This window comes from Acomys russatus, chromosome 20, assembly GCF_903995435.1.
Source record: "Acomys russatus chromosome 20, mAcoRus1.1, whole genome shotgun sequence".
In the NCBI taxonomy this organism is placed as follows: domain Eukaryota; kingdom Metazoa; phylum Chordata; class Mammalia; order Rodentia; family Muridae; genus Acomys; species Acomys russatus.
Genome location: NC_067156.1, coordinates 19,832,002 through 19,853,542, shown reverse-complemented (window position 1 = coordinate 19,853,542; position 21,541 = coordinate 19,832,002). Strand labels below are relative to the sequence as shown.

Sequence of the window (21,541 nt, the reverse complement as noted above, 5' to 3'; positions counted from 1 at the left end):
ACCTTGAGAGAATGACTTCCCATTTCCCTTAAGTGGGGCTCGGTAGGTTTTGTTGCTCTCTTGGACTATAGCTGTTTATTTTCATTGGGAGTTGGTTATAAGTTATTATAGGTTTTATTCAGACAGAAAACAATGTTGGACTCAGAGATGTATGCCTTTTCCTTTATCTTTCTTTCTTAGGTCTGCAGATAGAGGTTGAGAAGAAAGAAGGGGGAATATAGAAATATGTAGAGATGATAGGACAGTATGCCTTCTCTAAATATGACCCCAAATAACAGGCCAATAGTGAGTATGAACAATCTCTGATAGAATTGTGAATCCTAGAGCTTTACTTTGAACCCTTCAGGGCCATCTCACACTTTGGTTTGTGGACTACTGCAGCAAGTTTAATAACTCTGTGCTTCTTTCATACTGTCCAAGCTTTTTTGCCAGCACATATGTTATGTCACGAAAGCATGTGTGACCATATATTTGTGATGCTTGAAACTGAATCCATGCCCATTTTATTGGAAATAAAGTATTAAAGTCTTTATCAATTCAGGCATAACTGGAGCTTCTGATTTTCTAATTCACAGGAGCTTCCACATTCTCTAACCGTGTCATAAAAGCAGGTTGGTTCTTGCTGGGTCACTTTCTATCCGCTTACTCATCCATTCAGGGGGAGAATAGTAAAATATTTGTGTTGCATGGTTCTAGATGCTAAGTATTGAGGTTTTATAGGAAATAAAATAGTCCTTGCTCTCTTGTCTTATATTCTTCAGGGAGAGGACATTATATAGTCACACAATTTATTACTTAATTATAATAGTTATGTGTGTTGTGAGTAGTATAATTTCCTTTTTATATTTTGTGTAATACAAATTTATTAATGTGATGAATCAACCATTAATATATTTTGATGCTTAAAGGATAAATTTTGGTAACCCTTGGAAAACTTACCTATGCATAAGAATTCATTGAAAGCCTCAACAAACCATTGATTTAATATGTATCAAATATACACATTTCTTTATTAGTCTAAACATATAAAGATATACCATAGCACATATGAAAATATATACACACATCTCCATATATTACTGTACATAGAGTATGTATGCTGACCGAGTCTATAGATTTAAATCTTTAACAATACATTTTAAAAATATCTTTAGAGGAAAATTTCAAGGAAAAAGCTAGATATCATCACTGTTAGCAAAATATTTAGAATTAACCTTCACTTCTCTCCCCTTGTAGCAACTATTGGCTGCCATGGCAACCTTTCCCCCAGCACTGCACAGTTCTCTTAGATGAAAAGCATAAGGCCTTGGAGACTTCAAATGTCTCCTTACAAAGGAGTCCCAAACCTTTACCCTGGAGCCATTACCATCCTGGGCCTCAGAAGCCCTGGGTTCTCCATTTAATTTATTATGTCCTATTTCAATCAATACCACTCTGGTGCACCAGGAGATAGAAAGAAAGCCCATAACATCTTGTTGTGCAATGTATGCTCACAAACATAACAAGACTTATTTTTTAATTTCTTAGTTGGGTTCCAAAATTTTTCAGAAGATACTAACAGATTAGGCACTCACACTAATTTCTGTGTCGTTCTTGTTCACTCCCTTCCTGGAGATCAAGTAAAGTCTCATTTTCACTTCTGCCATCCCCTTTGTTAGTCTTTCCCCAGACCACACCCCTTTATCTGCCTGGATAATTGCTGCTTTCAATTTAAGTCTTACTGAAGCTCTAATATTTGTTTTTTTGGAGGGTGGGGAGGGAGACTTGAGAGCCTCTGAAGCAAGGCTGGAGGATACACTTGTTTTTTTTGGTAATCATTTTATTTTTTAATTTTAAAAACTATTTTATTAATTTATTCATATTACATCTAAATTGTTAGCCCATCCCTTGTATCCTCCCATTCCTCCCTCTCTCTCAATTTCCCCCTACTCCCCTCCTCTATGTCTGTGACTGAGGGGCACCTCCTCCCCCTGTATATGCTCATAGGGTATCAAGTCTCTTCTTGGTAGCCTGCTATCCTTCCTCTGAGTACCACCAGGCCTCGCCATCCAGGGGATGTGGTCAAATATGGGCCACCAGAGTTCATGTGGAAAGTCAGTCCCTACTCTCCACTCAACGGTAGAGAATGTCCTGTCCATTGGGTAGATCTGGGTAGGGGTTCAAAGTTTATTGCCCGTATTTTCCTTGGCTGGTGCCATAGTTTGAGCAGGACCTCTGGGCCTAAACCAGCCCATCAAAATGTTCTTCTTGTAGGTTTCTAGGACCCTCTGGATCCTTCTATTTCCCCATTCTCTCCTGCTTCTCTCACCTGGAGTCCCAATAGGATGTCTTCCCCTCTGACCCACTTTCCTGGTAAATGAAAACTTTCATGGGACATGTCCCTTGGGCTATTGTCTAGATATAAGTGAGTATATACCATTTGACTCATTCTGCTTCTGGGTGAACTCACTCATTGTGGTCATTTCTACACCCAGAAAATGGTCCACCACACAACAGGGACATATGCTCAATCCTGTTCATAGCAGGCTGATTCATAATAGCCAGAACATGGAAACAGCCTAAGTGTCCCTCAGTAGGAGAATGGATAAAGAAACTGTGGTACATTTACACTACGGAATACTACTCAGCTGTTAGAAACAAGGAATTCCCGAAACTTGTGGACAAATGGATTGAACCAGAAGAGGACACACTTGTAAATGGCATCACAGTGGCCTGGGCTGGTGGTAGTCAGTGATCTGAAGTTTCCTTTTAATTTCCCAAGCATCCCATAGCTGGAAAAGAAGCTTCTCTCTCACTTGTGATCCTAGCTGTTGTCACATCACACAGCTTAGGACCAGTGTCATCATTCTATAAATATGACCTGCTTACCAGCGTCATTCACGAGGCTGGGATGAGAAACAGTGGTGGCTATGATAACAACGAGAAGCCTCTGAAGGGATAATTAGGCTTCTCTATGCTGCCGAGAGACAGAAAACAAGCATAGTAACACATTTGTCAAGTTATCTTCAAAAGCAGCCGAGTGCCCAAGAAGAAATGAGGCACAGAAATGGGGTAATAGTTCAGAAATATTCTTAAAAGCCTCTGAGAAAAGGAGATGTTCACTTAGGTGACAGGGAGAAACAAGGCAACAGGGAAGCTCAGGGAAGCATGTGGCAAACAGGGGATGACACAGAGGCAACTGAAGGCAGCAGAGTCAGTCTGGGTCTGAGATCCATGTTGGGGTAAAGGAGGGACTCAAAGGCTTTCTGTGGTGAGAAGCCACTTCTTGTAGGTGTGCAGGTTATGGTGAGAAGCAGAAAAACTTTCCACAGGGCAGAAATAACATCCAAAGAAGATGAGGCTTCCCTCTGGCCTTCAAAAACATCAGTAAAATTACAGTTCTATATACTCTGTGTGCACATTATGCCAGTAAGCCAGCAAAAGCACTTTTCAGAAACAAATCCCAGATGCCTCTACCACCTGCGTGAGTAAGGAAGGAAGCAGAAGTACAGGAAGCCTAAACAACTCTCCACGAGCTCACAGCCATGGGGTCCAGGTCTCCATAGCAGGGTTCTTGAATCTTTACCTCTTCCCCCACCACGGAGAGACTTGGTCCGTGTGCTAATGTCCATGATGCAATTGAAAAAAAAAAATCTGGAATCATACTTTGGCCTTTGGAACTCAAGTCTGTTGGACTTATTAGAGTTGACCCTGAGCTGTCAGCACCAGCTTCTGGGTGTCATTATTGCCAACGTCAGCATTAGAATTGAGTGGACTTCAGCCAGCTGCATGCTAGTAGCTCCACATAGTTGAGGGTAACACATAGAACAGAATATGACGTCTGTCTGTCACCTTGTAGGTCGGTTTAAGACAAAGCTACTTCTGCATCTATGGGTTCTACACTAGCAGATTCAAGAAACTATATATTGAAAATGTCTAGAAAAAAAAAAGCATGTCTGTTCTGAACAAGCTGACTTAGGAAAAGTTTTCCCAGTTTCTCAGTTTTCTGAGAAAGTGCCAGATAGATTTCCAAAGTGGTTGTACAAGTTTGCATCCTGGAATCAGCCTAAATGTCCCTCAGTTGAAGAATGGATAAAGACACTGTGGCACATTTACACTGTGGAATACTACTCAGCTATTAAAAACAAGGAAACCCTGAAATTCGTGGAGAAATGGATTGAACTAGAAATGATCATATTGAGTGAGTTAACCCAGAAGCAGAAAGACTCACATGGTATATACTCACTTATAATTGGGCACTAGCCCAGAAGGCACAGCCCACAAAAGTCTTCACTTACCAGGAGATTGGGATAGATGTGAGGACATCCTATTGAGACTCTAGGTAAGAGAAATATAGGAGACGGGGAAATAGAAGGAACAAGAGGATCCTAGAAACCTACAAGAAGAACATTGTGAAGGATGGATCGGGGCCCAGGGGTGTTTGCTCAAACTATTGCACTAACCAAGGACAATACAATAGTAAACATCAAACCCCTACTCTGATCTACCCAATGGACAGGACATTCTCCACAGTTATGTAGAGAGCGGGGACTGACTTTGACATGAACTCTGGTGCTCCATATTTGACCACCTCCCCTTAGCGGCGAGGCCTGGTGGCACTCAAAGAAAGAATAAGCAGGCTCCCAAGATGAGACTTGATAGCCTATGACCATACAGTGGGGGAGGAGGTCTCCTATGTCATAGACCTAGGGGAGGGGAATAGGGTGAAAGTGGGAGGGAGGGAAGAATGGGAGGATACAAGGGATGGGATAATTTGAGTTGTAATCTGAATAAATTAATAAAATTAAAATAAAAAAATATGGTCGGAATATTCTCCACAGTTGAGTGGAGAGTGTGATACGACTTTCTCACGTACTCTGGTGCCTCACATTTGACCATGTCCCCTGGAGGGGGAGACCTGGTGGCACTCAGAGGAAGGACAGCAGGTAGCCAAGAAGAGACTTGATACCCTATGAGAATATATAGGGGGACGTAATCCCCCTCAAGAACAGTCATAGGGGAGGGGAATAATGGGAAAATGGGGGGGGGGAGGAATGGGAGGATACAAGGGATGGGATAAACATTGAGATGTAACAAGAATAAATTAATAAAAAAAAAATAAAAAAAAATAAAAAAAAAATAAACTCTTAAAACTGAAGGGCTGGAAAGACAGCTCAGCACTTAAGAGCATTTGCTGTTCTTACAGAGGGCCCAGGTTGGGGGTTCCAACACATACATGGTGCCACACGATGAACTTGGACTCTAGTTCCAAGTTATGTGGAGTGTTCTTCTGGTCTCTACAGGCACCAGTCACTCGTGGTGCACATCAGTACATGGAGGCAAAACACTAATAAGATAAAGTGAAATGAATTTAGAAACTTGAATGTTACCTAGGAAAACAGAATAATCTATGTTTTGGGTTGGTTTCTTTTCAACATTCAAAAAAAAGATGTTTGAGCTCCTACTTACTAGAAAAAGTATGGTTCCTGCTTCATTGATGATGTGGGATGTAAAGGGAAAATTAGTAGCTCCATGGATCAAAGTGGAAGGAAACAGACAAAATATTAATATATTATATCCTTATACATTTATATATTATAAATGCATATATGCATACATACTACATATATATAATATATATATATATATGTACACACACATATATGTATATATATTCCAGAAGTCACTCCTAGCATTCTGTCCATAACCCTGTGGGGTGGGCTTCACTAAGAAACTTTGCTAGTAACGATTCTGCTGGGAGAAAAAGAGCCACCCTTCTGCTGAGCTCTCCTCCCTGAATTTTAGCAGTCACAGTAGTTGGGACCAGTTTTCTTTTCTGCTATTAAGAGTTGTAAAGCTTACTAGGCACTACCATTACCATAATAACCTTCACTATCATTTAATTTATTACATTCTATTTTACATTCACTAAGCTAATGTGAAAACTAAAACAGATGTAAGGAGCGAGGAGGCTCCTAGAGTCAGCATATCTCTGTTTCCGGGTACAACAGCAGCTGGCCCGTCTGGCGCTGTCTCTGCTCCCTGGGCAGCAGTGTCTGTCAGCCTTCCAGCTGTTTTTCAAGGCCTCCTCTAGCTGGTGGAGGACCTCTCTCCCCCAGGTTTTTTTTTTTTTTTTCAAATCTTCTATTACTTGTATGAAACAATTTTGTCTTTTATTTCCCCAGCCTTTGCCCCAAGGCTTCCAGGTGGCACATTAAGTATCAAACGTTTTCTTTTTTCTTTTACTATTTTCTTTTTACACATACATTTATATTATTACACATAAATACAATAAACTACATACAGAAGGAAGAAGCACGAAATAATCAGGTGGTTATAAAAATGGTATATTCATAATGCTAGGCCATTTGTGTTTGGCAACCTTGAAGAAAACATCTTTCCTATCTCGGTGAGTCTAAAATTCTGAATGTAAATAAATATCTATCATATTTCATCTCTATTAACTTCATTCCTTTTCTTTGAGACTTGAGGGGATTGTTCGTCAGCACACTAGTTCACCAAGTCCTATTCTCAGTGCTCAAAAGCACAACATTCACTCTCTTTCCCAGTGCTGTGTTTTCTGAAAATTTAACTTTAATATAAAACATTCTTCATACTAGCATATGATATATTAAGAAAGTATACAGCCTTGTTCTTTGGATCTGAATAGAAAAGCACTTCTTGTTTAGTCTCAGATTCTGACCAAGGCTGACCACAGTTACCAAATAATTGTCATGTTCCCTAAATGTTATTCGCAGAAACACTCTAGTCATAATTAGCACCTTCACACTGGCCATAATTACTAAATATAGTACACCAATATTTGATGGACTTTTTTCTCCCGATATGTTAGGGAGTAATATCCCCGGCACATTTATAATTCATAAATGTAAAGCCAATTGTAGGAATGATAGATGTGAGGTTTCATAATATTGATAAAAGATCATGACAGAAACATGGATTTTTTATTGTTAAGTGTGTCTTTCCTTATTTTCCTTTTTGTAATGGTGAGCTCTTCAGGTCATTGGTTTAACTAGAATTTTAGGAAAGATGAATATATTTTTATTTCTATGTAAGTTTTATTATAATGAATGTGGAAATTACTATAAGACTCACTTAGCTCACTCAGAATTCATGTTCTAGCATCTACTTAAAAGGTGACAGGTTGTTCATAAATGGAGGGAATAGGAATACCATCCCTGCCTCACTAGCTGAGAAGTAAAAACATAAAGGTATGAGTTGACTCATGTCTGCATAAGCATACAGTCCCACTTACGGTGCTGGCTTACTGTGTCTGAGGTGAATAAGAATCTGTGTGTGGAATGTGTTTTCCTATTTTATTTGAGATGAGCTTGATTTTTTTTTTCAATAGACTTTAAAATTCTTTTTGCAAGTTAAGAATTATCCTTTAATAATATAAACAGTATACAATACAATGAACATGAATACACAGTGTACAAATCTTGATAAAAATAGTTTACCATCCATCTTCTCTGACAAGGCAATGTCAACCCTGTCTGCAATATGTGCTGGGGCAGTGATGCCACAGAACTTGTGAAGGGACCTACCAATGACTGCTCTACTTTGAGACTCATGCTCATGATAGACACACCCTTATATGCTAGTAATATTCTTTTATATCGGCCCACTTTATCTTATGTTAGGTAATTATATCAGCTTTTTCTTGTATAAATTTAAACCTTAGTTCTTCCTGTATTGCTGCACATACAGGAGATTAAAGAAAACAAAAAATATGTTGACAAAATATATTTGATACTGAAAAATGTAATTTTAATGTGAAGCTTCATGACTTTCATTTCAAATGCCTGTTCTAATTGTATAGATGATGCTCATTGATTTGTATAGACTTTGAGTCTAGTTAATATTGGTGTGTGATGTTTTATTAACTGGCAAGTTTTTTTAAACAATGAAGTTTATTTTTTAAAAGAGAGAAAAAAGACAGAGGGAGCAGGCCTCCTGGACACTGCACCTCAGGCTGGAGTATAGGCCTGCACAGGAGGGTGAGGGGTAGGGTGAGGGGTCTCATGCAGGCAGCTGAAAGAGGTTTGGAATCAAGTCTGTTCTTAATGTCCAAGATTTTCATAAGAAACCTACAGAGGCTGATGTTTACCTACTAATCTTTTTTAAAAAACTTTAATTTTTAAAATAATTGCTTAAACGTATTTTATTTTATTATTAAGTAAACATTTTAATTTTTTACATATATATTTATATTATTACACATATATACAATAAACTATATAGTAGGAAGAACCATGACACAATCAGGAATTATATAAATGTTACATTCTTAGTGTTTTGGCTATTTGTATTTGACAGCCTTGAAGAAAACATCTTTCCTATCTTGAGGCATCTAAAATTCTCAATGTAGATCAATCTCTTGTCATTATCAACTTAAAACATCTATTTAGACCTAGAAACATCTTAACCCCTAAACAACTGAGCTACCTGGTCTTCAACTCCATCAGAGACTTGAGAAGGAATAAACTTGATTACCTGAGTAAGGCATCTAAAATTCTCAATGTAGATCAATCTCTGTCACATCTTGTCATTATCAACTTAAAACATCTATTTAGACCTAGAAACATCTTAACCCCTAAACAACTAAGCTACCTGGTCTTCAACTCCATCAGAGACTTGAGAAGGAATAAACTTGATTACCTGAGTATGTCATGCTGGGAGAACAGGTTAGTAGCTTTCCAAACGAGAAGATGACACAGACAGTTTTCTAGCTGAATACTCACTCAAAACTCTCTATAATGTTGGAGCATCTTCTTTAGCCTTCTGGGCCAATATATATGACAGATATATTTGTGAGGCAGAAACTATTGAGGACTTGCTTACTCTGTCTTGGCAGAGTTTAGCTGTCAACTCTGCCTGCAGTCAAGCTTGTTCTTTTTTAGGCAGAAATCTGTCTGTGGTAGAAATGAGGACGTATTTCCCAATGGCTTCTTTGCCACATTTGAAGCCTTCTCCATAAGGAGGTTCTTTGATGTCCATCATCATCTTTGAGGTAGGCTGGATGTTGCCAGGAGTTAATCTGTCTCATTGCCAGTGAATCTTTACAATAATAAAAACATTTAAATGCCATATTCTATATATCTCTGAGGTTTTTGAAGACATTACCTAACTATCCTATCTTTTCTTTCTATAGAATCTTATCTATCTGCAACACCTAAAATGTATATTCTTGTAATAAAAGTAGCCTAGTGATTGCCGTGACCATGATTTGATCAACTAACAATTAACTTGTATAACTTATATATCCTAAACAGCCTGCAATAGCACTTTCAAAGTATTGGAAGTAAACCTTGTATTATAATTGAGTTATATGGGTGCAATACCTCATATTAGAGTAGAAATATATATATATATATATATATATATATATATATATATATATATATAGTGTGTGTGTGAAGAATTGCTTAAATTTTTGAAAATATAATTGCATCCTTTCCCTTTTCCTTTCTTCCCTCCAAAAATTCCCATGCTCTTTTCAAATTCATGAGTTGAGGCCTTCTGGGTTTTCTCCCTGTCCATTTCAGTATGGCTGTCTAAACATTATCTACAAACTTTGATAGATTTTTTTTGATGTCAAGCTTCAAATTGTAAAGATGATGGACAGAGAAAGAAAGCAGAATCTCTCACATACAAAACAAATAGCATCAAAGAATCAATTATGCACAGCACTGTGCTATTACAGGTTACTGAAGACCAGAGCAATGGAAAACAGTATACGAGTGGAACTGGAAGTGTTATTCAGCCTATAGATGCAACGGCCCAACCTTGTCCCTGGGAGCCTGTGGTCAACACAGTACTTTCCCAGACTCTCTTACCTTCAGAACCTGCTCGGCCATATACAACAGAGCAGTATTTACCTTCCCAACTTCTTGGACCTTTGGTAGCTACCTTGGGAAGTCAGCAGACTCCAACACCCAATGGTACAAGGAGTGGGAATTCATTCCCCACCTAGCAGCTGTCTAACTCCTTATCCATTTCAAATTGTCTCCAAATATAGTCCTAGGGTTCTCTTATTCTAACAGTAAAGGTGAATGCCATGATGTTGATCAGTTCTACCAAAGTAGCTCATCCTTAAAGTGTTTAACAAATTCTTCTGAATCTGACTTCATCTTCACACTCAGCAGCTCCAAAACGAGCCTACATCACCTAGGCAGGCCAGAATCACTGAATTAATTCATGTCCAAGAGAACACATGATGGTATTGTTTTTTATTTACATGACAGAAGAACTAAAGATGGGTAAGTGGGGCTGGTGGAGGAACACAAGGATTTTATCCAGCACAAGCTAGGCTTTGAATGGACCTTAGGACGGTAGTTCTTCTAATACTTATTCTTTAAAGAAAATCTGTTTTGAAATGTATGTAGGCATTTTGCACTTCCAGGCATATTCTTGACCAGAACGATGCTGGAAATCAATGGTTCAGAGTATATAGTGGTAGAAAGAGAAAATGCTCAGGAGGGAAAGAATTGCTGACCCAAGCTGTTCAATCCTATTTTGGGAGAGATCGTCCCATATCACTGGAAGTTGATAATGATACTAAAGAGAACAGAGCTAGCTCTAGAATGGACAGTTGTCTGCGCTTATTAGAATAGTGTAGCATTTGTAACTGAGTAAATTTCCCATCATTTGTATTAGTGTTTTAACAAAAAAGGTACAATTCAGTGCTCAGAGCCAGACTCAGATGCTGTGCCTCATGTCTGGGCTGTGATGAGCATTCCATATCCACAGTCCCCAATGTCTATGGGAAGTTTATCCACAGCAGGGCTCTGAGTGAAATTAGAGGAAAATGAAGTATCAAATGCTTCTATACATGGTATAGCATAAATTTCATCATCTGCACAAACCTTTCTATGGAGGCAAGAAGCATGGGATTATGGCAGAGATTATTCTCTCCACATGACAAGGCGTCTTTTTGCTCAATTGAAGTGTAATAGGATGATACCATGGATCATGAAGTGCCTGTAAAGATATAGGGAGAAAGTTTGGGCTGTAATGGTTATGAGTCCTGATGCCTTTGGAAGGATGCATATTAAAAAATCAAAAATATTTATGTATTAAGTAGAGCAAAACATGGGCTTAAAGAAAGACAAAGTGAAGAAGCCTATGAAAGGAAAGAGAATTCGGTGAAAGATGGAGATCACTAGATTTGTGACAAACCATTACAGGAATGTCTTAGTGTGGTTAAAACTTAGGCCAGCAACTTAGTTCACCCCAGTGGCCAGGGCAAGGCAATAGACACAATTAAATAACAACCGTTCTTCCTTAGGAACAACCTATCACTCTCATATTGCAGTGTTTGCTATGTCAGGTATACTGGACTTCGTGATCTAGATGAACAACAAATGTGGAGAAACCTTTCATTTTCTTCCATGTGGCAGTTACTATTTTGACTTCCGTCCTAAGACAAATTTCAGGTTTTTAAACCATCTCTTCCCTTTCCAAATCTCATGCTTTGACAAACAGTTGTAAAGCCAAGACTCAGATTCCAGTGCTCTATTTCTGTTGGCCAGGCATAAACATTCATTCTCTATCGATATAATCTTTGATTTTATGTGAGCGTGCACACACACACACACACACACACACTCACACACACACTCACAGATACTTGCGCGCACGCACACACACACATGCACACACACACACACAGACACTAATACCTTGATGACCAAATTCTTTAGATTCCTTGATTGAACAATTTTCAACTTCATATGGAAAAATAAAAAACCCAGAATTGTTAACACAATCTTATGCAACAAAAGAATTTCAGGAGGTATCTTCATCCCTGCCTTCACGCTGTGCTACAGAACAGTAGTAACAAAAACTGCATGGTACTGGCATAGAAACAGAATGGTTAATCGATGGAATCAAATTGAAGACCTAGAAATAAACCCACACACCTATGGAAACCTGATTTTTGACCATGAAGCCAAAACAATAAAAGGAAAAAAAGATAGCATTCAATAAACGATACTGGTCTAACTGGAAGTATACATGTAGGAAATGCAAGTAGAGCCACATTTATCACCCAGCACAAAATCAAATCCAAGTGGATCAAAGACCTGAACATAAATCCAGATACACTAAGCCAATTAGTAACAAAAGTGGGAATTAGCTTTGACCTCATTGGCACATGGGACAACTTCCAGAACAGAACACCAACAGCTCAGGCTTTAAGACCAACAATTAAAATGGAATCTCACAAAACTGAAAAGCTTCTGTCAAGAGAATGAAACAGCAAGCTACACATTGGGAAAAGATCTTCACCAACCCTACATCTGACAAAGGGCTAATATCCAAAATATATTAAAAACACAAAAAACTGGAAAAAACCCAGATGTCTCTCAACTGAAGAATGGATAAAGAAACATTTTAGAGAGCTATGGGGGACTGTTCAGGCATCAAACTGTCTCTGTCATTTTTTATTAAATATGGAGGCTGCTAACTTGCACTTCCTGTTTTCTCAGGTAATTAATTTTACTCCTTCTTAACTTTCTGATGGGGTTGAAGACCAAATAGTTGAGTTTCACAATTAAGCCTATTTGTTTAGGGGTTAAGATGTCTTTAGGTCTAGATGGATCTTTTAAGTTGATAGAGATGAGATATGATAGATACTGAGTTACATTCAGAATTTTAGGCTCACCAAGATAGGAAAATGTTTTCATCAAGGCTGCCAAATACAAATAGCCAAAAACACTATGAATGTAGCATAAATGTAATTCCTGAATATTCTGTGGTTCATTTTGCTGTATGCAGTTCATTTTATATAGGTGTAATTATATAAATATATATATAAAATAATAAAAATTAATTAAAAAAGAAACTGTGGTACATTTATACAATGGAATACCTCTCAGCTATCAAAAACAAGTAAATCATGAAATTTGCAGGCAAACGAATGGAACTGGAAAAGACCATCCTGAGTGAGGTAGCCCAGCCCCAGAAAGACACACATGGTATAAACGCACTTGTAAGTAAACATATTAGCCATATATTACAGAATAATGACACTACAATTCACAGATACAAAGAAGCTAAGTACCAAGGTGGGCTCAACAAGAATGCCCGAAGTTCACTCAGAAGGAGAAATAGAATTGACATTGGAAGTGAGACCAAACAAGATAGGAGAGGCAGTATGGAGGGAAACAAGGGTGGGGAACAGATGTGGGGAGAGCAGGGACAGGTGTGCAGAGGGCTTGCAAAGAGAAGTGAAATTGTGAGCAGGGGCATTTCTGAGACAAGCTATACATTTACAAAAGCATAGGCTACAGGGAGGATAGGGGGGTGACTCTAGCTGAGACCCATAGTAGTAGGACTTCATGGAGATTGAAGAGGCTACCCTCTAACTAGACAGGACTCCTAGTGGTGGAAGGTGGAACACCAACCCACCCACAGTAATGTCCACCCTGAATTTACTCTGCCTACAAGATGTGCAGAGATAAAGAAAGTGTACTCCTTCTCAAGTCTCTGAGGGAGTTGAAGACCAGGTAGCTTAGTTTTACAATGAAGCTTAATTATTTAGGGGTTAAGATATTTTTAGGTCTAGATAGGTGTTCTAAGTTGATAATGACAATAGGTGGTGGAGACTGATTTACATTTAAAAATTTAGATGCACCAAGATAGGAAAGATGTTCTCTTCAAGGCTGCCCAATACAAATAGCCAAAACACTAAGAATGTAACATTTATATAATTCCTGATTGTGTCACAGTTCTTCTTGCCATAGGTAATGCATTGTATTATATGTAATAACATAAAAGTACATGTATAAAAATAAAATAATTTAATTTAAAAAAGAAAGTTGGAAGGCGGGTGGGACTAGGAGGAGAGGAGATGGGGATTAAGATTGGGGTATAAAGTGAATAACTAAACAAATAAAGTTAAAAATTTAAAAGAAAATTAGTCCAACATATTAAAATCAAATGTTAGGACATTTCATGGTTTCACCTATAACTTTATTTTGGAATTGAACTATTATGAGAAAGTATCTAAACTGTCATTTAGTTATATGTGGTGCTTCTTAAGGCTTAATAAGTTAATTTATCAACCTTTAAAATAAAACAAAACAAAAACAGGTCGGGCAATCTGTCTTTCATGGGAGATTTATTTATTGCATTGATTATGTCAGTTTATTATTTTAATATTTTTGAATTTATTGTAAATTTGTTAATATTCCCCTCTCCATCTTGTCATGCCTCACAGCGAGCTGATCAGACATCTTTGTTATCCTTTATTTTCTCCATTTTGGGAGGGGGGAGCTACGGGATTTGGTTAAAGTTATCTCCCTTTTAAAAAGTCTGATAGAGAAATCCTGTTCTGTATCAGAGTGGCAAGGCATGAGGAACAGACTGTAGCCAGAATCCCATATAGCATGTTTTGTTTGCTTTGTGGTTGTTGCTATACCACATGTCCAACATAGGTTGCCTTAGAGAAACTCTCAGCATTCTCAGTCTTGTCACTCAGGACCACATCTCTGAAAGGCTTATGGACTTAAATGTTGAGCAGGAATTCTAGAAACACCTACAGTACAGCGATCTAGTGTTTAAACATATTGACATAACTTATATTTACATGTCTGTTAATACTGTTTGTTTCTTTCTTCTGATTTTTTTCAAGACAGGGTTTCTCCATGCTAGATCTCACTTTGTAGACCAGGCTGGCCTTGAACTCACAGAGATCTATCTGTCTCTGTCTCCCAAGTGCCTCGCTGTCTATTAATACTTCTTCAACTTTGAATAATTTTGTGGGTCACTCTCTAAACTCTCCTATCTGGTGGTAGGTATGTCTTGAGGAGCTGTGATCGATACTCAGTGGATGATAAAGGAGGCAAAGTGCCCAGCTTCAGTCAGTTTATAGTTTCTAGAATACCTTCCAAAATTGTAGAAAGCTTAGTGTGTTAAACACCACAGATGATTCATAAAGCTCTAAGCCAGAGAAGGGCTCATTTCTCACAGTGACAGTGCTTTGCTTTCTGATTCCTTCATAAGAAGATTGTTTTTGAAATGTTCATCATGTTTGGTAGAAGATAGCTCTGAGTTATATTATCAATAACATTTGAGAGCTTCAAATGCTCCCAGCACATTCATTCTATAGATGATACTAAGATCCCTAACAAACCATCCAGTAAGTCCTGATTGGGCATGTTGGTCAATGTAGCCAAATAATGAATTTTGATGGCTGGACCTTTCATCTTCTATGATGTCATTGATGCATTTTCTGTGTAGCAGAAGAGGCAGCTGATGACAAATATTAATACAATTACACAAAACCAACCAACCAACTAAACAAACAAAAACCATTTAAACTTGGAATGAATAGAATTCATCTACAGCTGTGCTGTTGAACACTGTATTACTGTGCAGGATTTGATATTTGAAGACCTGGCTTTAAGTTATAATTACTTTTCTCATGTTGGATTAAAATTTTTCATTTGTTCTTCAAGTCTGGAAAATCTAGATTTTTGCAAGATAAAATTTCACATTTTACCTTTGTTCATAAAGCTAAAGCCCAGAGGCTAGAGAATAGAGAATATATTTTTGAAGAGAAGCTCATCTCTCTTCTCTTTTTAATATTATTTGTTTATCCCCTCACCCCAGGTGTCTACAGATGAAGGCTTGAATCTTGCTAGAGAATACAACTGTGCCCTCTTTGAGACCTCTGCTGCCCTCCGATTTGGTATCGATGATGCTTTTCATGGCTTAGTGAGAGAAATTCGCAGGAAGGAATCCATGTTGTCTTTGATGGAAAAAAAATTAAAGAGAAAGGACAGCCTGTGGAAGAAGATAAAAGGCTCACTGAAGAAGAGAGAAAACATAACATGATACTTTGCTTCTGTGTCCTTCCTGTCTCTCCTTCTGGATTTTATCAAGCAGACAATATTTCCTCTCTCTCTCTCTCTCTCTCTCTCTCTCTCTCTCTCTCTCTCTCTCTCTCTCTCTCTCTCTCTCCCCACCACCACCTTCTTTGTTTCTCTGCAGGCAAAAATTAGACTTCTATAAACATATGTCTTGAGATAGTTTTGTTTTGCCCTTAATGGCTGGATAGATTTTTGTCAATCAGATGGATAATGCTATATAGATTTTACAATATATTACCAAATAAAATTAACATTCCAATCGCCTCATTTTCCTGTAAAGAGTAGCTTCATTTCATATGCTGTCTGGTTATAAAGAAAATATGCAAACTTGTAGCTGGGATGATAAAAGTCTTAGGGGATCTGCTTATGCCTGATAACCCTTGTTGTTTGCATTTCACAAATCTGTAAATAATGAAAAAGATGGAATAATTTAAAGCAAAAACTCAAGTCCGGGTCTTCTCGTAAGTGGGAGCGTCTTAATATTTCTTCTTGAGTCCTCTATAGATTGAGCATTAGATAAATTACTGGTAATAGGAAATTTATAGGTCCCCATATTCACAGTGCTCAGCCTGCTATACACTTTTATACAGTGATGAAATAATGTGTTCTCCGTTGTCAGAAGATGGCAATACTTTGAACTTGGTAATACATATGCCCAAGAAAAGCCTTTCATCCTTCTCAATGAATTCCTTTTAGGATTGCTTCACTTGCATAGTAGCCATCTGCCTGCAGAGAATGGCCTCCACATACTGCATGTTCTTTTCATATTGTTAAACTCCTTGTCTCGTTATCCATAAAATACTACAAGAAGCTGACATTGGAAGTGTTGTTGTTATTTGTCGTACAATAGTTCATGGTGTAAAATAAAATCTCCCATCCACATATATATTCCCTTGTGTGAATTAGTTTGTTTAAATTCTAGCACAGAAAGCAACCACCGGAAAGAATGATAATGGACAAGTGTTAAGAGGAAAACTGAAAAGCTAAGCCTAAAATGGAATCAGTCAAAACGGTTTTCATGGGAGTACGGGCAGCTTTATCACAAAATAAGGAACAGTGGGGCTGAAGGATGAGGGTCTCACTCAGCACTCAGTCACCTTCTCTTCTTCGGCTTAGGGTGCCCCTGGAACCGCCTAAGTGCTAAGGTGGGAGAAATGAATCATTTCGACATGAACCCTGACTTCCTATAGCTTAACATTCATCTGGCAGACTCACTCCACTGAAATAATACTGGTATCATAAATTCTTTTAAAGGAAAATGATACATTTCATGTGTATAGATACAAGGGGAGTAGAGCTTAGGGGGCCATCAATTCTTAGCTGTTGGGCTAAAACTCAACCTTTCAGAATACTGTATTTTGGGGTCATTTGATGCCTTAGACCGAGATTTCTTTCTTAGCCCCACAAAACTTCTCTGTTTGTGTCTTTAGGTGTTAGGATTAAGAAATTGATGTTATTGATCTTTTGTTGTAATAATTGTCACTATATCCCTTTGAGTTTTTCTGAAGCCACATGTTTTATACAGCTTCTTTCATCCTGAAATTCTAATAAAATCCAAATCACTGTACATTTCTCTTCTAAGGCAATACACCATTAAAAAGATATGTCACAAAGAGAAAAGAAAGGAGGCAAAATCTAATATTTCATAAAGAGTGTAAGTCACTATAAACTTAAAAGATATTTAGTTGACATATCAAAACTGTGCATGGTAATAAAACTCCATGTGATGAAGGATTCTGATAGTTAGAACCTGTCTTTGCTTTCTCCTTCCTTTGAATTAGAATAACTAATCTTTCTCTTTTATTCTGTTAAACTGTCTCACTCATCTCCAGGATGTCCTTTCTGTCTTGAGCCAGAGCCTTAGCCTTAAGCCCCTCTATCTATCTCCCTGTTTTCAAGGAAAATGCAATTTAGGAGACAATGGCCAGTATTTTTTCCCTGATACAAATAGATCATTCTGTCTATTTGTAAACCTAGTGATTTCCTTGTCGCTGTGTTATACTTCACACATTTTCTAGATAATCAAGTGCTTAGGAGTATTAGTTTTCCTTTGATTTTTAAATGCTGTTTCATTGACTTAAAGTTCTTGTTTTGTGTTAATTTTTGCTCCTCCTTCTTCACTACAAACCCTGAGTAAAGAGCTTGTGTCACTTAAAGTACTTGTATATGATTAATAATTTATGGTAAATTAATTTCATAGCTTAAAAGTTATGTATGGAATTTGGGTTATAGAGTAGTTTTCCTCTCTGGATATTTTGATATAACAAGTAGGATGTGAGCAAAAGCTCGCCGTCAAGCCAAAAGCATTTGAGACAGTTATTATCAGCAAGGGCAGAATTGTGCTTCAAGCACAACTTTAACCTAGTTTTCCCCTCTAGAAACCTGAAAGCCAGAAGAAATACTCCATGGGTCTAGATATTTCTATTTAAGTATAATGGAATCATTCTATCTGGCTTAAGATTGAAATATTAAGATTTTTGTCTCTGACCATAGTCTTGGAACTTGACTACTATTCTTTGGTCATGTTATGAAATCACTAAACGTGCTCATGTTACCCTGTGATATTCTACTTCCAGTGATTCCGGCATTTTCTAGCTTGGGCCACCAATTCTATGAAACTTTTCCTAATGTCTGATACTCAAGCTTCTTTAGGTACAGGTATAATATAATCCTCGTTCTTCATTAGCTATATTCTCTGTATCAGAACTTCTAAAAAATATAATGAATAGAATGTAATTTATAAAAAAAGATTTATTAAATTGGCTTACATGATTACAGAGAATACAATTTCTAGAAAAACACCTACAGCCCAGAGAACCAGAAAGTAAATAACAGCTCATGTCTAATAGAATATTTGGAAAGAGAAAAAGAACAGTGATGTAGCCTCTACCTGAGGCCAACCTCCTGCTTCCCAGAAGGCCATGGCCACAAGCCCTAATTGATGATATGGTGCAACCCCATTGAAAAAGGTCTTCGCCATCCAGTTTCTAACTTTCTTAGCCTTTTATTAGCATAAAAATACTTGTGATAATTTATAAAGGGAAAAGAGTCTCACTTCTTCCTCCGTTTTAGATGTTCAGTTGCATAATTTGTTGCCTCTGAGGCTTTTGGATCTTTCACAACAGAAGCATATGGTAGAAGAAAGCCACGTACCCCATGGGCTTGTGTGAAAGACGAAGATAAAAGAGATGGGATCCATCATCTTCATGAAGAGCACCCACCAGTTATTTAAAGAAATCCTACTGGGTCCCACCTCTTACAGGTTACATCATCCTCCAACAAATCTAAAGGGTGTAGAGAAAGCCTTTAACCGACAGAACGTTTTGTTTGTCAAAGGTATGCTTACCTAAACCATAACACTGACCCCCTGTATCCCTTCTCTGAAAACATATTATGGAAATGTTCAGAAGTATGCTTTTCTCACTATCTGGTAGATCAGTCCAGACAAGCTGACCTTCAAAGTCTATCATCACAATCAGACTTATCATCTGACTTAATGGCTACTTTAAAAATTGTGCAGAGGAAGCAGAAGTAGTAGGGACAAAGAAAATGTAAATTTTGAAGGATAGTAATTCTAAAAAAAATAAATGTTATTTAGTCATCATAGCTTGAGAAATCAGAAAGAAACATATATTTCCTTTCTCTGGGCTGCACCCAACCAGTCTCATTCTTTAGTCAAGCTTGCCTCCAGTTCATAACCTGGTATAAATATTTCCTGTTAATACTCCTGATTCAAATTTTTTATTTCTACAGAAAAACAAACTATTTATGAATCAAACCCTTACAAGATCTTTCAGGAATGGCCAACCAATGACCAGTCCAACTTGAGGCCCATGTTACCAGATGGCACTCACACCTGACACTACCTGCCTGGGCAGCAACCATAAGTTAGATAGTCCACAGACCTAGGATAGAACCAAACATGAGTGGCAAGAAAAAGAAGCCAATAAAGTGATTCCTAATGGTATTCTACCGTACTCATAGACTGGAGCTCAGCATAATCACCATCAGAGAGGTAACAATGGGAGCAAATGCAGAGACACACAGCCAAACATTATGCAGAGCTGGGGGAAAAGTGGGGAGGAGGAAGGACAGTAGGATCCAGATGGGTCAGGGACATCACAATAACATGGTGCACAGAATCAACTAACCTGGGCTCATTTCAGTACACAGAAACTGAAAAGACAATCAGGCTTCTCTATGGGTCTGAGACAGGTCTGAGGCATATATGTTATGGTTGTATTGTTTGGTGTTCATGTGATATTCGTAACAGAGGAAGTAGAGGTTGTCTCTGACTCTTTTACTTGCTTTTGAGACCCCTTTCCTCCCACTGGCTTGCTTCATCAAGTCTTGATATGAGAGTATGCACTTATTCTCAAAGTAACTTGATATGCCTTGTTGGGTTGTTATCCCTGAGAGGCCTGCTCTTTTCTAAAAGCAAATGAAAGAAGAGTTGATCTGGGGGAAAGGGGAGACTAGGGAGAAGGACTTGGAGGGGTTGGAGGTGGGGATGGGAAACTGTGATGTAATATATGAAACATGAATTTTTAAAAAAGTTTTCCAAAATGGAAATGATTGTTACTGAGTTTTATCCCATTCACTTTAAAATATTTCATAGTGTTCAATCCTGTACCTTAAGCAGAAAGATAAATTACATAAAAATAGTGGGTCAAATGTCCCCTGGAGGGGGAGACCTAGTGGCACTCAGAGGAAGGACAGCAGGTTACCAAGAAGAGACTTGATACCCTATGAGCATATACAGGGGGAGGAAATCCCCCTCAGGAACAGTCATAGGGGAGGGGAATAATGGGAAAATGGGGGGGGGGGGGAGGGAAGAATGGGAGGATACAAGGGATGGGATAACCATTGAGATGTAACAATAAATTAATAAAAAAAATAGTGGGTCAAAACCCACAATAAGAAGTCCCCTTCTATAGATGAGGAAGCAGGTCTAGACGAAAGATAATCTCTAAGTATGATAGGTCAGACAGGCCTTCTGTCCTCCATTTGGGTTGCTCTTGCCCTACCCTACACTATTTCTTGGGGTTTTTGCAGACCATAAGTCAAAGAGTGTAGTAGTAAGTTTGGAACCATCCTCATTTGATGTTAAATTGTCCCTTAAATATAAGGCAGCCAGAGAAATGATGTGACAATAACAGTCTTATCAGATGAAAAATTACAACCCCAAATTTTGCTAGAATGATTTTGTTATTGATATATCACCTAGTTTTAGTAGACATTAAGAAAAAGAATAAAAATTTCTGACACCCCCTAACATATCACTGAAATCAAAATAAAGATTTATTTTCTGCATCATGTATCTTGAAATTGAGGCACTTTTTAGCTTTCTCTAGAGATGTAATTTAAACTAGCTAATAGGTAAATTTAAAAATATGCTTTCTTAAATATATCCATAGTGACTCTTTAGTGTATATGAAATATCAGATTTACTTACATTCCTGTTTATGTTAGGAAGAAGGACGCTGAACACGTGGCATTGTTGTTTCCTTTCTTCATGGCTAGTGAGTATAAGGGTAGATAGGAGAGTCAGCTAAAGATGTTTAAAGGTATTGCTGGTTGGAAGTGCTGGATTCAGAGAAATTCAGCTACATAATTCTGTGTAGAAGAAGACAGGGGAAATGTAAAAGCATACTCAGTAGAAT

At 37.9% G+C, this 21,541-nt stretch overlaps 1 protein-coding gene across 4 annotated transcripts in view; it reads left to right on the top strand.

Annotated features, from left to right (window-relative positions):
- The window catches only part of LOC127204184 (synaptotagmin-4), a 462,640-nt gene extending 446,744 nt beyond the window's left edge, over positions 1-15,896 (top strand). For 3 of the 4 annotated variants that reach the window (XM_051163114.1, XM_051163115.1, XM_051163116.1), the window contains one exon: positions 15,619-15,896. In XM_051163114.1, the coding sequence (XP_051019071.1) occupies positions 15,619-15,843 (225 nt within the window). In that variant the 3' untranslated portion in view covers positions 15,844-15,896. The remainder of the gene's footprint in view (positions 1-15,618) is intronic. The other variant, XM_051163113.1, reaches the window with a different exon arrangement.
- Positions 15,897-21,541: the final 5,645 nt, after the last annotated feature.